Raw genomic sequence first — 15293 nt, 5'->3', positions numbered from 1 at the left:
CTGGCTCGCGAGTCTCTTAGGCGGAAAACGGAGCCGGCAAAGGCGATCGGAGGCAGCCAGAAATTTCGCGACCGCGCACCACCTAAGACAACGCCCCTACCCGAACACGCGTTCTTTAAGGCACGAGGGGGTGGCTTTTAGTCAGACGCACGCGGTCTGAGAAGCGCGCCACCACCGGCCCCCGACGGAGAAGGACTTAGCGTTTCTCGCGAGCCGCAGACCCGAGTCAGTTTCGGTTCCTCCTCCGTCAAGGACTCGAGAACGCGGAAGAGGAGAGAGCTTTTTCCTTCATCGTACACGCGCCGTTGTCGTCGTCTTCGTGAGTCGTCGTCGTGAGTCGTCGTCGTCGTCGTCGTCGTCGTCGTCCTGAGTCGTCGTCGTCGTCGTCGTCGTCGTCCTGAGTCGTCGTTGTTGTGAATCGTCGTTGTCATCGTCGTCGTCATCGTCGTCGTCATCGTCGTCGTCATCGTCGTCGTCATCGTCGTCGTCGAGGTCGTCGCTGTCGTTCTCGTTAACGTCGTCGTGGTGTTTCTGCGTCTTCGTGACTGCAACCGGATACTGGAACAACGCATCGTCTTGCCTGACGGACACTCTCTCGACGCTCCAACTCCGAGGAGAGAAGCGGACCAAGTGCGTTTACACACGATCCTCGTTTTCGTTTTCCTCGATCGCTGCCATCATCGATACGACGCTTCTCCCTCCGCGATAAAATCACATCCGATCCGAACGGAACGTAAGGAATCTTGGATTTTCCTTCGATTACGTGACCTCTTCTTCGACCGTTCGACTCTCAGTGCACGAACCCGCAAGTTGGACTTGGAAAAAGAGTGATCAACGTTCTTGCCACGCGGATGATAATACGTGCTCGAGAGATCTGCCGATCGTTTATTTTTTCCATCGTGATTTTAGTCAGTTTTCCCCTCTTTCGGCCAACCACCGTTGGCTGATCCACCCCCTCCATTCCACTTGCCTGACATGCCCGGTACACGTCATCGTCGTCTGCAGTGTTTCGTCGCGTTCGTGGACGGCTCGATCATTTCTTAATCCCGGTATCAGGCCGGCGACGCGATGGAGTGGCTTGTTAAGATACGGCTGAACGAAGGAAAACAGCCGCGTCGACGAGTTGCTCGGACGAGGTGTTGGCCCGATACTCGCCGAACAACGTCTTGAAACTTTCGACCAATTCGTTCGCGGGGACGCGACGATATCGTCCGGCGGTCGGAAAACGTGTCGATGACGAAAGAGCCTGTCGATGCCGCGAACGATGCCGACGATTGCTTGCAAGGTGATGAGCAACTGTCGTCGTGCTCCGACGAACGCGACGGATTACCATCCTCCGTACAACTCTCCTTAGATCTTGAATCGTCGTCGAGTTTAAAAGACGCTCGCCTATGTAAAAAGTATCTCGTTGTGTCGCGACCAGTTGGAAACGAGTATCCGTCTGGTCTCTGTTCGTAACACCGCAACCGCTCGTAGCGGCCGATCGAGAAACGTGCTAGAAAATTTTAGTCGATCGCGTCCGTAATCGCGTGCAACTTGTTTTTATCGAGTTAATTAATTTCGGTAAACGCGAGTGAAACGTGCAAAGGATTCGTCGATTCGCTAATGGATGGATGGTTCAAACCACGAAAAAGATCGGTGTTTCGCTGTTGTTTCCACGTGAAAAACACGAGTGTTGGTCGGATACGCGACGCAGAATGACATAATTAAATATCGCGGTGATCCTCTCTTCCCACGCATCCCTTTCGCAACCGGCAGCTCCTTTAAACAAGACGATGCGACTGCAATTATTTTATCAAAACGCGTTAGTTTATCGAGGATCGAACGATTTTTACCAACGAATTTCCTTTTTACGAGCGATCGCCTGCAATCCGCCGCGCGACGGCGAAACGCCACCGTGTCTCTCGGCACACGTGTTCTCGTCAAACTACTCCGACGAATCGTTCGTAACAAACAGGCCGATAACAGTTCGTGACAGTGCAGTTAAAGTGACAAATCGTTTTTCATACTATTTTCCAATTTATTTTCTTCGCCGGTAACGATTCGAAAGGGTAACGAACACCTTTCTCTCGTTTCTCGGCGGTATCGTTCGACGTTACGGCGAATCCCGAAATCCCTTCGTTTCCTGCTCAACGAGTACGTGTCCCTCGATCCCGCCGTTCTACACGTCACTTTCGCCGCTCGTTGAAAACCAAACGTTACGAACATTGAAAGATCGTCGCGTGTCGAAACTCATGTGCCGTGAATTTTACGAAAATTAGAAAACGAAGAATGGGATGATATTACGGCGATTGCGGCGATTTAGTCGCGAGTGACAAAACGTGTCTCGATAGCGCGATCTGTTCGACGAGGGCGTTCAGTGCGAAGTTGTCGAACGTCGTAGCCGTCGAATCTAAAGACGATAGCCTATAGTTGCATGCTTAGAAGAACTGGCGAATAGATTGGAGATCGAGTGAAACGTAGCGCGCGGGTCGTCGCGTCGTAGAGACGTAGCGGTTGAATCGGAAGCGCGTCGCAGTGAGAAACAGTCGGCATAAAAATAGCGTTTTCTTTTTGAATTGCAGCTTCGAGCGGGAGACGCGTTGCAGCAAGAGATTCCCGCGCAGGAGAGGAAGACTGGACAAAGCGGAAGAAGCAGAATAAGACGAGCAAAGCAGAAGAAGCGGAGGAACACAGGAGTAAAAGAAGAGCGAAAGCGAGACGCGTAGAAGCGGGGTTGCGACGGAAGTGATTCGATAACGAAAAAGGAAAGAGGAAGGCAGATAGAGCGAGGCAGAAGGGAAGAGAGAAGAGAAAGGTGGATCAAGAAGAATAACATTAAGAGGAAGAAGGTGCAGGAGAAGCAGGAGGAGAAGAAGAAGAGAAAGAGAAAGAAGAAAGAGAATAAGAAGGAGAGGAAAGAGAAGATCCGGGATAAGGATAGATTTGGAAGAGGGTAAAGGAATCAAGTGAAAGCAAGAAGTCGGTAGAGCAAGGAGGAAGGAAAAGGAAGAAAGAAGAGAAGAAGCTCGTTAGAGAGAACCTCGCGCCGCATACATATATATTTCAGTGTGTTCAAAAAACGAGTGTACCTAAGTGCAATATTATTAAAGCTAAACGATAATAAGAAGCAACCACAACTACCATCGACGATATCGGTAACGACGAGCGGTTAATCGATAATCGAATAGAATTCCTTTTAAAGAGTTAAAAACCCTAGAGTCGCATTTCGAGGAGGAGTCGTGTGAACAGACGCGAAACAAACAGGACGAAGGATCGTATAGGAGTGGACGCGGGCACCGCTAAAGCTGTAAACGAAAGGAGAATCGGCGATCGGTAGCGGCGGATGCCAGCCACAGCGTCTTCGACACACGCTGTGCAGACGGAGTGACCGAAATCCCGACAGAGGAGAACTGCCGTCCCGGTTCAAAGAAATCACACTACGTATCACACACGGCCGACGCGCCAGTCCCTTTTCCTTCGGCATTCGACGAAAGGGCCTGCACGTTCGCACACACGCACACACACGCACATCGACATAACGGGGCTACTAACTACTCAGGGCAAAGCGGGACGAGCAGTATCATCCGCCAAGTGTGATTTCTCACCCGGCAGCACAGACTGCCTCTACGACACATACTTCGGCCAACAACAGAGAGTCTCGCGTCTGCACGGACTGTCCTTCTCGTTCACACCGTCCGGGCTGGGCAATCCTGAATTTTAACCTGAACTTAAGTGTATGATAGACTTTAAGTTAGATAGAACAAAGAAATAGGCTGTTCTCCGCTGACGGAGGACGTCCAATCGCGCGCGCATCGATTCATCAGGCACACACACGTCCGCACGCACACACGCGCGCGCTCTACCACATATATATACACACACACGCACACATACGCGCACACACGTATACACACACAAACTCGCGCGCGCGCACCCACGCACGCACGCACACTCACACGCACACGCACGTACGCGCGCGCACGCACTAAAACGGGCGCGCGCACACGCGTAGAAGAAACACGTACGTATCAGAACGTTAATGCACGTTAGTGGAAGGAGGATCTGAGGAGGAAGAAGACGAAGAAGAAGAAGAAGAAGAGAAAGAAGAAGCTGCTAGAATCACCGAACTGCGGAGACGCTTGTACACGGTCAGCGAGAGATATAAAGAGCTATCGGTATCAATATCGGTGATCGAGTTACGGGAGACGGGTTTCGAAAGATCGAGAAAAGTGGAAGGGCCATCGATCGTAGAGAGAACAACGGATCGGTGGTGCTTGCGAATAAGACGAAGAAGACCGGGGAGGAGCCAACGACGAGACAAGTGAGGAAAGAGGCCGAGTGGCGCAAGAGGCCGTGGTACCAAGGCAGAGTGAGAAACGGCCGAAGCAGAGGCAAAAAAAAAAAAGAGCCAAGAGGTGTATCGAGGGAAAGAGTTTCATGAGCCAAGTAGCGGGAGGCGGCAGCAGCAGCAGCAGCAGCAGCAGCAACAACAACAGCAGCAGCAGCAGCGGCGGCAGCCCCGGGAAGTCGAAGCAGGTGGCGAGTAAGTGACGTTGCCGGCCGCCCACGTCGAGCGAGGATCGTTGTCCTTAAGACGATCCTGGGCTAAGAAGAGCGCGATACAGCGGAGAGAAAGATAGGAAGGAACGGCGGCGAGCGCGGAAGTGTGCCGGCCGTCGAGCTGCTTACCGAAAGGGGTGCGAAAAAGCGGGCAAGCTGCGCCGGAAGGGGGTAGCCCGGGCTTCTCGCGAAGGCCTCAAAATTTCGGACGCGACGGCGGCCCTGGACCTACGTGCCCAGACGCAAACCCAACCCGACTTTGGCTTGGACCACCACCAACAACAGAATCACCATCAACACCAACAGCAGCAGCAGCAACAACAACAGCAGCAGCAGCACCAACAGCACCAGCAGCAGCAACATCAGCAGCAGCAGGGCCAAAATCCAGATTCGCGACCACACCATCACCTTCAGCAGCATCATCATCATCAGCATCATCCCGGAAATCATCTCCACTCTGGCGATTCGGGGGGTGGGATAGGAGGTGGAGGAGGTGGCGGTGGAGCCGGTGGAGGTGGCGGTGGCGGAAGTGGCGGCGGTGGAAGTGGCGGTGGTGTTGCTGGTGTTGGTGGAGGAGGGTCGGCCGGGCCCGAGGTTGACAGATCCGTCAGGATCCACGACGAGGACGACGAGGACATCACCGAGAGGGAGGACGAGGAGGAAGACGAGGATCCTTGCAGCTCGCCCGAACCGGACCTCGAAAACGAGCCGGAGCCCATGGAGGTCCAAGCCTCGGCCGTCACAGCGGCGGCCGCCAATCTTCACGCGCTGCGACAGCATGTTTTCAAAATGTCGGACTACTGGCAACAACCGCAACGGGGTCCGCCTCAACATTCGCCGGGCATACAGCACAGCCCTATCTCCAACTCGACTCAACAGCAAGTGCAACAGATGCACAGCCCTCTTGGTCAGCAGCAGCAGCAGCAGCAGCAACAACAACAACAACAGCAGCAGCAGCAACAACAACAGAACGTCTCGCAGGTGCAGCAGACCGCTAACGCGACATTAGGACAGACCGCCAGTCCGCAACAGCAGATGCAGCAACAACAACAGCACGCGATGTCCATGGGCCAACAAACGGCTCAAGGAGCGCAGCATCAGTCTTCGCCGGCACCGACGACGCCCTCGCCGCAGGCCGACCATCAGGGCGCCATCACGTCCAGCATGGCTCAGAGTCTTCACAGTCTCGCACAAGCACAACAAAGCATGTCCCAAGCCTCGAGTCCGTCGTTGGCCGTTCAAGCGGTCCAAGCGGCTCAGGCTCTCAATCAGAACCTGGGGCAGGCGTTGACTCAAGCCTTGACGCAGAACATGCAACAGAACCTAGGGCAAACTCTGCAGCACAATCTCGCGCAAAGTCTGACCCCGAGTCTGTCTCCCCAACAGCAGCAACAGTTGCTGAATCAGCCGCAGAACTTGAGCCAGGCAAGCCAGAACCTGCAACAAAATATCCAAAGTCAGGCGCAGAATTTGTCGCAGACGTTGCAGCAACAGGCGCAGAATTTGACCCAGAACCTCGGCCAGAGCTTGAGTCAACAGGCGCTGCAACAACAGGCAGCGCAAAACCTTACGCAGAATTTGCAACAACAGGCTCAAAATTTGACGCAGAACCTGCAACAGCAGGCGCTCAACATGGCGGGCAGCATCGCTCAGAACGGAGCCCTCGCCGGGATGAACATGTCGGCCAACCAACAACAGAACTCCCAGAACTCGATGCTAAGTCCGGGCGCGACCAGCCAAGACTCCCACGATGCCAGTCTGACTGAAAAGCTTGTCAACGAGCTGCAGGTAAGAATACGTTTACACGATCGATAAAACGATACTCTTTCTCACTCTCTCTTTCTCTCTCTCTCTCTCTCTCTCTCTGTCTCTCTGTCTCTCTGTCTCTCTGTTTTCCATTTTTATTTACTCGATCTCGGTTAGACTTTTCTCGTCCGTAGCTGCGGAGGGAAGAGATAAATAACTGGGACGAGGCAACCGCGATAAAAGTGCATAATGCGCCGATAAATAGGGTCATTCACTTGGGCCGACTGACGCCGGACAATACTTTCAAACAGTTTCTACCAATGGAGAAAAATACGCGTCTCGTCTCGCCTCGAGATCACGTGGAATCTCTTGTATGTTCGCTATGCTTCGTCTCGCTCTCGATTAACAACATCGAAAGGTCCAAATTCTTCTAGCGCAAGTTATAAAATCGTAGACTCCGTGATTTCGTTAAACCGGAGCCAACGTTCGAACGAGAGATTTCTATCGAGTATTCGTGACTAAGATGAACAACGAGGATGCGGATAGTCCCACGATTAGGACGAAAAAAGACCAGATGTCAGACCTGTCAGAATCGACAGGATACGGACGAAAACGTGCGTATCGGCTTAACTGGATGACTTTCAATAAATCGCGCTACATCGTCGACAATTTCGCTGACTGTTTGAATCTGCGACTGTACCGAGATACACTGACCATGGTTCACGCACATCGGAATACGTTGACTTACCACATCGCGTACTTCAACACGCGTACGCGAACACGCACACGAGCACGCACACGAACAAGCGCACGCACACGCACACGCACACCTACATGTACACGCATGCAACAGAACGAGCAAGAGAGGGAGAGTGAGAGAGAGTGAATGTTGGCGCGGGAGCGCGCGCTCGCGCTCCAGCTAGCAGCCAAGCAAAGCAGCCAGCCACGCACACATTAGAGTCACGGGGCCACAAATGCAAACGCGGCCCACGCACACCGATGCGAGGAGATGCAGATACGTCGTCTCTCGGGGTTCTTGACCCGCGCAACACAGATAATACTATACGCATACGTCATACGGTACGCCGAGAAGATGTTCTCGAGAAAATATCGCGGCGTGCTTCTGCGATGCCACAGTCCGCGAGCTTCGATACGAGGAAACTAAGTAAATATATCCCCGCGGATCCGATTCGGTCTCACCGCCAATAGGAATCCGAACCATTTTTCTTTTTCCTTTCTGCTTCTTTTTTTCTTTTTTTTTCTTTTTCTTTTTCTTTTTCTTTCCTGTTTCTTTCGCTCGCGGGAATTACGACACGAGCAGGGAGAACAACAACCGATTTCGTAGTACAGAGTTTCCGTATCGCGCGATTTTACCAGGTAGGACGATCTACGTTGAAGCGAGTAAAAAGAACGCGGTGGAGGAAAAAGTTGAATGACTCGACTGTCCGACGTTACGGATGATTCCTCGTTTCTTGTTTTATTTTGGACGTTGTTTAAACAACGCTCATCCGTCTCCCCTACCAAATCTCTATAGCGTCTTTCAGTTTTCACGCGTGAAGATTCTTTCCAAGGAAAAGGAAAGATCTCGAGCGACCATTCGGCGATCGTTTCACGAATTACTGTAAGAGCACCATATTTGGTAGGGAAGAAAGCGATTTTGTATCACTGCTGGCTATAAGAAAGGGCAGAGAGAAGTAAACTAACACGAGCCTCCTGTCTTGCCTGATAGTCTCGTGCCTCTGCGGCGGGACTTGGAGGTGCGGGAGGCGCCGGCGGAGGCGGAGGAATGGGCAACATCAGCGAACGCACCCTCGAGGAATGCTGGTCCACCCTGCAACGAGTGAGTTGAATACTCAGCCCGTTCAAAATCCCCTTATTATTTCTCCTCGTCACGCAGCTTCCTGCAATTTCTCACTTTTCTTCTTTTTCTTTTTTTTTTCTTTCTTTCTTCTTCTTTTTTGTTTTCTTTCTCGCCAATTCGTACACAATTCGGCTCGACGTACGTAACTTTTTCTTTCTTCTTTTACCTCTCTTTTCTTCTTCTTTTCTCATTTTCCTCTACGTTCCTCCCGCACGTTTCACGCAACTCTCATACCTATATATATATATATATATAATTATATCGAATCTTTGGTCTCACGATTGCGCGTACACTTCGTTCTCGTTTTCCCAGTTATGAGTTTACGAGCAGATCTCGCTCTCTTCGTCTCTCTTCGTTCTCATTGTTTTTATTTTCTGCACTGGCATTTTCGTTAGTTTGTTTATCGCAGCGCCTAGCATGCTCTACGTGCGTGTATATGCTTCTCTATATGGATTTATTAATTTTCCTTTAATCTTAACGTTAAAAGATCCGTCGCTTGCTAAGAAATCGTCTGGCAGCTGATCGCCTGCTCAACGAACGGCGCGACGCCTCGATCGCCGATAAAATGTTGACCGCCGTGGCGGTTCGAGATCGATCCAGCGATTCTTACGAGAAGATCGCGGACGGTGGATTTTTACGGACAAGATCCGTAGGTAGATGACCGAGCGTCTCGGCCAACGGTACCTCGCAGCTCGCGAGACAATACCGCGTTTAATTGTTCCATACGCGTATTCCACGCACGATGCAACCGATTTAATGGGACACTCCGTCGCGATCGATAGTACGAGTCTCCGCGTATATGGCGTTGTCCTTTTACGAGGCAGAACCGAAATGAAGGGAAAGGAAGCACCGCTAACGAGCCGTGAATCGAGTTCGTCTATCCGTTCGACTCGAAAGAACGAGATGCCCGGAGGTAGGGACGGAGGGAGGGAGGGAGGGAGGGAGGGAGGGAGGGAGGGAGAGAGAGAGAGAGAGAGAGAGTAGGAGAAAGGAGAAAGCCACGAAGAATATAGGGATGGTGAAGGGGATGGCGGGGAAGAGTAAAAAGAGAAGCGGCTCGTACAAAACTTTTAAATTCTCGTCCCGAGTACGAAAGCAACAATTTGTTTCGCTAAGTAGCTGTGGCGCTCTTTTGTTTTTCCGACTTCTTTTATTCTCGCTAACTGCGGCGGGATGAATGGAGAGGTGGCGGCGAGGTGGTTTGGTAGCGCGGCGATTCCACTCCCTCGTCCATCGCCACCTTGAAAGCGACTCGCGAGCCCGGCCGAGGCGAAACTTTCGGAAAATCGCAAAAACGCCGCACGATGGCGAAGTTTTCACGTTTTGCCGGGATTTAATTAAAACATTCGCTTCCTTTGTGGCGCTCCGTAACGGTGAATCTTCGATGGAGGAGCGTGGCCGCCGGGGCTCGCGACAAAATGTTAAAAGCGACGCGCACACTTAATTGACTCTCGTTGCTTTCCGCCATTTTCCAGAGGCGGAAACGCGCCGATGGATTCTCACGGCTTTTTCACGCTCGTTCCTCGATCCTAGTCGATCGTTCGATTCGCGAAACGATCGGTCGCGTACGAATGAAGTGGAGCGCCGACGCGACACGACGACGATTATTAACCGTGGCCGCGTCAACGAAATAAACGAAACGAACCCATTGCCCGTTACGAATCGTGGGAAAACAAAGGGTGCGGAAGAAGATGGAAAGTCGAAAACATTAATGCGTCGCGACGTTGTACAAACACTCGTCGCCGAGCGATTCTCATGGTTGTCGATCGTGCCGTAGAGAACGTAGCCGACGATAGAGAAAGCGGTTTTTGTTCTTTCACTGGCTCGAAAATTAAAATCCAATTATTTCGACACCTCTGCGCGACCCTTCCGGCGATACAAATGAATTTTTTGCGCCGGCTCTTTCTCTCTAAATCTCTGCTTCACCCCACCTTCAAACCGGTTCGACATCGGAGCGTAACGTAACGCAGCCACGGGCCTACCCTTGACCAGATCCAGCGTTCCGATTTTCAATCGACGACAGCTGCCAGAACCGGAACTGCGCCACGGGCGCAAGAAGAAGACGACGAAAAAAAAAAAAAGGGTGGAAGCTTCAAGAGACTATGAAACGTTCGGATCGATACTCGCAGAATCATCTCTAACGCACGGGACGCGAGATACGATTAGAGCGCGATTGGGTGACACGCAACAAGGAGACAATTACGCCGCCCATACGCGATGCATTCGAGTCTGCTTAACGTTTCTATCGTTCGAAAAAGTTCCACGAGGATAACCATGTTTCGCGCAGATACTAAAAACAAAAAACAGAAAGAGCCTTTCTCACGTTCGGTTTCACCGTCCCCTTGAGCGTAACTTTTTTTTTTCTTTTTACCTTCAACCCCGAAGAGGTTCCATCGTATTATTTAAATAACGGTGTTCACGCGCGTGCCATTGTTTCGCTAACCCTTCTACTATTACGAAAAGGCGCGGTGTGGCGAGCGGCGAGGGGCGAGGGTCGAGGGGCGAGGGGGAGGGAAGAGGAGAGGGGGCGAGAAAGCTTTCTGTTCCAAGTCGAAGAAGAAAACTCGGAGGATGAAAGATAGAAGGGCGGGAAGAGGGAAGAACTTCCGTGCCGCGTAGCCGTTATGGCGAAGGCAAAATTACGACATCTCAAGTCCAGGGGCAACCATACCTTCTGCCCGTTCAGTACGTACAAAGTTTCCTGGCTTTTCAGTAATTTTCTATGATTTTCAGATCGCATGATCGCTAACAATAACGCCGGCCCCGTGCCGGCTGTTAAGATCCTTCTAATCGAATTGTTCGATCTTCGGTGAAACTGTGGACGAGAGTCCCAGACCAACGGTAAGAGAAAGAACGGCAAACAGCTAAATTTCGAAGAAACTCAAACCGTAGAAGCCGGTCGGCTTACCAAAGTACAATTCGATACCCCTCCATCTCTTGCACCACCTTTCGTACGATTTCCTCGCGAATCTCGTTCATTCGACGAGTCGAACGATTTCGGCCAAACTGGCAAAAATCGGGCAGATATAACGCGAGTGGCGAGTCGCGAGGCCACCACGTCCAGCAACGTTGCTTCGCGATGATAGATATCTTGTCAAAAGCGTGGCCGCCCAAAGCGAAGGAGAAAGGTACGCGTTACAAAGTCGTGTGCCGGCCGAACGTTCTGTACGCGTCGCGTACGGCTCGTTCTTCCTCTTCTTTTTTTCTCTCCTTCCTCGTCATTCGCTCGCTCGCGCGGTTCCGCCATGACCTACCCCAAGCGCGATCGGCGAAAGAAAAAGAACGAGTAAAGGGAAGAAGAGAGGGAGAAGGGGCGAGAGCGGGCGAACCGAGAGAAAAAGAGTGAAAGAGAGGGAGAGAGGGAGAGAGGGAGAGAGGGAGAGGGAGAGAGAGTGAGTGAGAGGAAGAGGGAGAGGGAGAGAGCGAGAGTGGGAGGGAGGGAGAACCGGAGAACGAGAGAAGAGGAAAGAAGTCGCGCGCCCACACACGGCTGGCAAAGTTGCAACGTGGATGACCAGGAGAAGAGTTGGCCGCGGTAACGAACGAGCGAGATGGAACAGTACGGGAGCAGAGGGGCAAATGGGAGGGGGCGAGGTGCAATGGAATAGAGTTTATTCTTTGTGTCGCGCGTATGGCTACGCGCTTTTTTTTTATCGTTCGTTGACTCCGCTCCGTTCTGCAGTCGCGTTCACCACATCGCTCGCCACGATAAGATTACGCTCACAGGGGCGGTCATGCGCGATATTCGCGCGCTCCGAAAGATCCGCACGCTTTTCCTCCAGAGGATTTTCATTTCCAGCTCGATCGCGCTCCCAAATTCCATCTCTCTCCGGATCGGTATCTCACGCTGTCCGAGCTTGCTGCAAGCTGTCGGTTTCTCGCTAATCCAACACCATAACCTTGTAACGCGACTCGCTCGTCGCCTACTATTTCGATCCGACGCGATAGACGCGATAGGATCGATCGATCGATCGTAGTCTGTGCCATCTTCGTAGAGCAACCAAAGTCCGTTCGTGATGTATCAGATATTTTCTGAAATTCACTCTGTCCGTCCTCCTGTTGTACGTTCAGCTTCCATAACCGAGCGTTTCTTAACCAACAGAGTCACCCTGTAGAATAGAACCCAACTTATTAAACAACCGTTATCCTACGTGCCACTGGTAATTATTGCAAACTCGAAACGTGACGCGTACGCAACAGCCATTAATTCGTGCGCTGGCTGGTTCTACTCGAATGCAAAACACCGGGCACCGTAATAGCCGACGCAAGAAGGCAGGATCTAAGGAGGGCAGGGCGGGGAAAGAAATTTCATCGAAGAGCATCGGCGAAAGAACAGCGGAGAAAATGGAGAGGAAAATGCAAAACGGCGAAAACCAAGAGAGACGTAGGTCTGCGCGGAGTTGAGAAATCTCGGCGGCCGGTCACGAGAGAGACCGCGCGCGCGTATCCCAGAACCTTTCCTCTCCTCTGGTTGGAGCTGCCGCGGCAAAAGATCGTTGCCCTTCTAAATATAAGTTTGCAAAATCGAACAGCAAAACTGCGGAGTTTTGCCGTGGTCTGTGCGGCTCTGTGTGTATATTGCCGGTAGATCAGACCCCTTCTTCTTCTTCTTCTTCTTCTTCTTCTTCTTCTTCTTCCTCTTCTTCTTCTTCTTCTTCTACTTCTTCTTCTTCTTCCTCCTCCTCCTCCTTTTCTTTCCCTTCTTCGTCTTCTTCCTCTTCTTCTTCTTCTTCTTCTTCTTCATCGTCTTCATCGTCTTCATCGTCTTCATCGTCTTCATCGTCTTTCTCTTCTTCTTCGCCTTCTTCGTCTCCTCCTCCTCCTCCTCCACCTTCCTCTTCTTCTGCCGAGCTGCCCGTTGCACTCGCGCTCGCGCTCCTCTTTCCAGCGCGTCGCTTGGTCCTCCTCCGCCGCAGCGTATCCTCCATCGGCACTCTCCTACTCCCTCGAATCTTTGCCCATATCTACCACCTTCTTCGGATCCCCTCTTCGACTCCCTCCGACACCGATCCCCACTGCAGCTTCGTGACCTCGAAGGCCTGCGAATCCGCTCTTTCGTTCGCGTCGACTTTCGGACAAAATTCGCCTGGCTCCCCTGAACGTAGTCGTAGGTCAGGATCCAGTCGCGTCACGGCTGTTTCGCGCCAAGCGGCCAACCGCGGTGGATCCATCCGGAACCCCTTTTCCGGCCAGACGTGGATTCGCCTGTTCGCAGTTTTGGCCCTCGCCGCCACCGCAAAAATATGACAACCGTTTCAAACGCTTCAACGAGATTAGCTGCGACTTGAATCGATACTCCGTTAATTCGATTCGCCGTTAATTATGAAGCAGGAGGAGCGCTTATTGCACGACTCTTCTTGCTTTGATTTTTCGCCACTCCTATCAAGTATTCAGTCCTGAAAATTTCATATTTCGGGATACGACTGCAGTTTCTCCGATATCACAAATTGTTCGAGTCCGTAGGGCGGCGTTTTCTCGTCCTCGTGTACGAGCAAAGTAGTACAGGCAAAGTTTCGCGAAAAATTGAAACGAGAATGGGAATTTCTGCTAGCGACGCTTCTAAATGGCAGGTCGAACGCGAATTACGAGGCTCGTCAATTTCCAAAGCAGCGAGGAAAAGTAGTTTGTCCGTGAGGAATTAAACGAAGAGACGAAACGAGATTAAAGCCGTGCGAAAGATCTCGAGTAGGAAGCGAGAGAAACGAAGCTGGCAGAGACGACCGAGACCGACGAGCGAAACGGCAGAGATAAAAAAAAATCCGACCGCGTGGAAAAAATAACCGAGCCGGAATCTGGGTCAGCGGGGCTGTGCAATCACAATGTGCCAATGTCAGCCGCATAGATCGCAAGGCCAGCAAAATCGTGAGCAGTGAAAAAGTCTGCTCGATCGTGCGTCGATCTTTGCGCGCCGATCGAAAAAATTCTACCGTATCCGACGATTGTCAAGAGAAGGAGAGAGCTGAGAGGGCGGACACTCGATTCGCAAATTCACCGTCTAATCGTTCGATGCGAAAGAGTCTCGACCAGAAAATCCGCGACCCATGAGGAATTTCGAGCGCCCGTGTTTTTTTTTTTTTCCCCCGCCGAGTACGTTCATCCTATAAGGCGGATGAAAGAGCAAAGAGCGTTCACGGTGTGCACGTTGCAGCGGCGAGCGGTCGGCGTCATCGTCATCGTCATCTCGTGCATGCGTGGGTGAATAGCCTGGCCGGTCTCGAGCAATACAGACGAGACAGAGAGATTGGAAGAGAGAAGGCGAGCAAGCCGAGAGATCAGAATGAGAAGTTCTTGTAAAAGAAAGACGGCGAGTATCGCGCGGTAAAGAGGGGCAAAGAGGGGCAAAGAGGGGCAAAGGGGGCAAAGGGGGGCAAAGGGGGCCCGCGAGAACGAAAGACGCTCGACGCGCGGCGTACCAACTCTACAGAATCGCCAAGCTTCTTTGCTGCGTTCGTTCGTTCTTCGATTTTATTCCTTCCAAAGATGGACCGAATTTTGGTGTCACGTTCCAACACGTTGCCTCTGAAAGACAAGAAAACAACTTTGTCACGAACCATCGAGTATCGTCCGTCTTATTCAACGCGTCGCTTTATCTGGAAACGCGGTCCATCCGTCTACCATCGTCCAACGTCGCCGTCCAACTCGACCAAGCTCGCATCCAACGACTTCGTAGACAGTTTAGCATCCAGAAGATCATCCCTGTTAGGTGCCGTGTAGATAAAACGTGTACGATCCGAGTTAGCGGGATGGCAAAGACGCAACCCCACTCCGAACTCTCGTGGATCCGCTCTGGTAGCTTCTCGAGGCAAGTATTCTACCTTCGGACCTTCGCGCCAGTGCCCCCCACCGGACGCTATCCAGCCAATCGGCCGCGAGGACGCCGGCGTGAAGCCTACGCGGCGGCGGGCAGGCCGATTCTCGCCGGCGCCCCAGCATTTTATACGGAAAAGACTCTTTAACGAAGCACAAGGTGCGCACGCACGACCAACTTCACGCGACACCACGCGCGCACCGCGTCACACGCACACGAGGAGGCGAGAGTGCGACGAAGACGAAGACGACGACGACGACGACGACGACGACGACGACGACCACGACGACGACGACCACGACGACGACGACCACGACCACGACCACGACGACAACG

At 52.2% G+C, this 15293-nt stretch overlaps 1 protein-coding gene across 23 annotated transcripts in view; it reads left to right on the top strand.

Moving 5' to 3' along the window:
• The window catches only part of LOC100646754 (zinc finger protein 853), a 106680-nt gene that overhangs the window by 30088 nt on the left and 61299 nt on the right, over positions 1–15293 (top strand). For 13 of the 23 annotated variants that reach the window (XM_048412128.1, XM_048412121.1, XM_048412130.1 and 10 more), the window contains exons 1-2: positions 4576–6330; positions 8018–8128. In XM_048412128.1, the coding sequence (XP_048268085.1) occupies positions 5260–6330; positions 8018–8128 (1182 nt within the window). In that variant the 5' untranslated portion in view covers positions 4576–5259. The other 10 variants (XM_048412137.1, XM_048412132.1, XM_048412133.1 and 7 more) reach the window with 5 other exon arrangements.

This window comes from Bombus terrestris, chromosome 14, assembly GCF_910591885.1.
Source record: "Bombus terrestris chromosome 14, iyBomTerr1.2, whole genome shotgun sequence".
Taxonomy (NCBI): Eukaryota; Metazoa; Arthropoda; class Insecta; order Hymenoptera; family Apidae; genus Bombus; species Bombus terrestris.
Note: the sequence above shows the minus strand (reverse complement) of the source record. Positions and strands in the feature narration are given on the sequence as shown.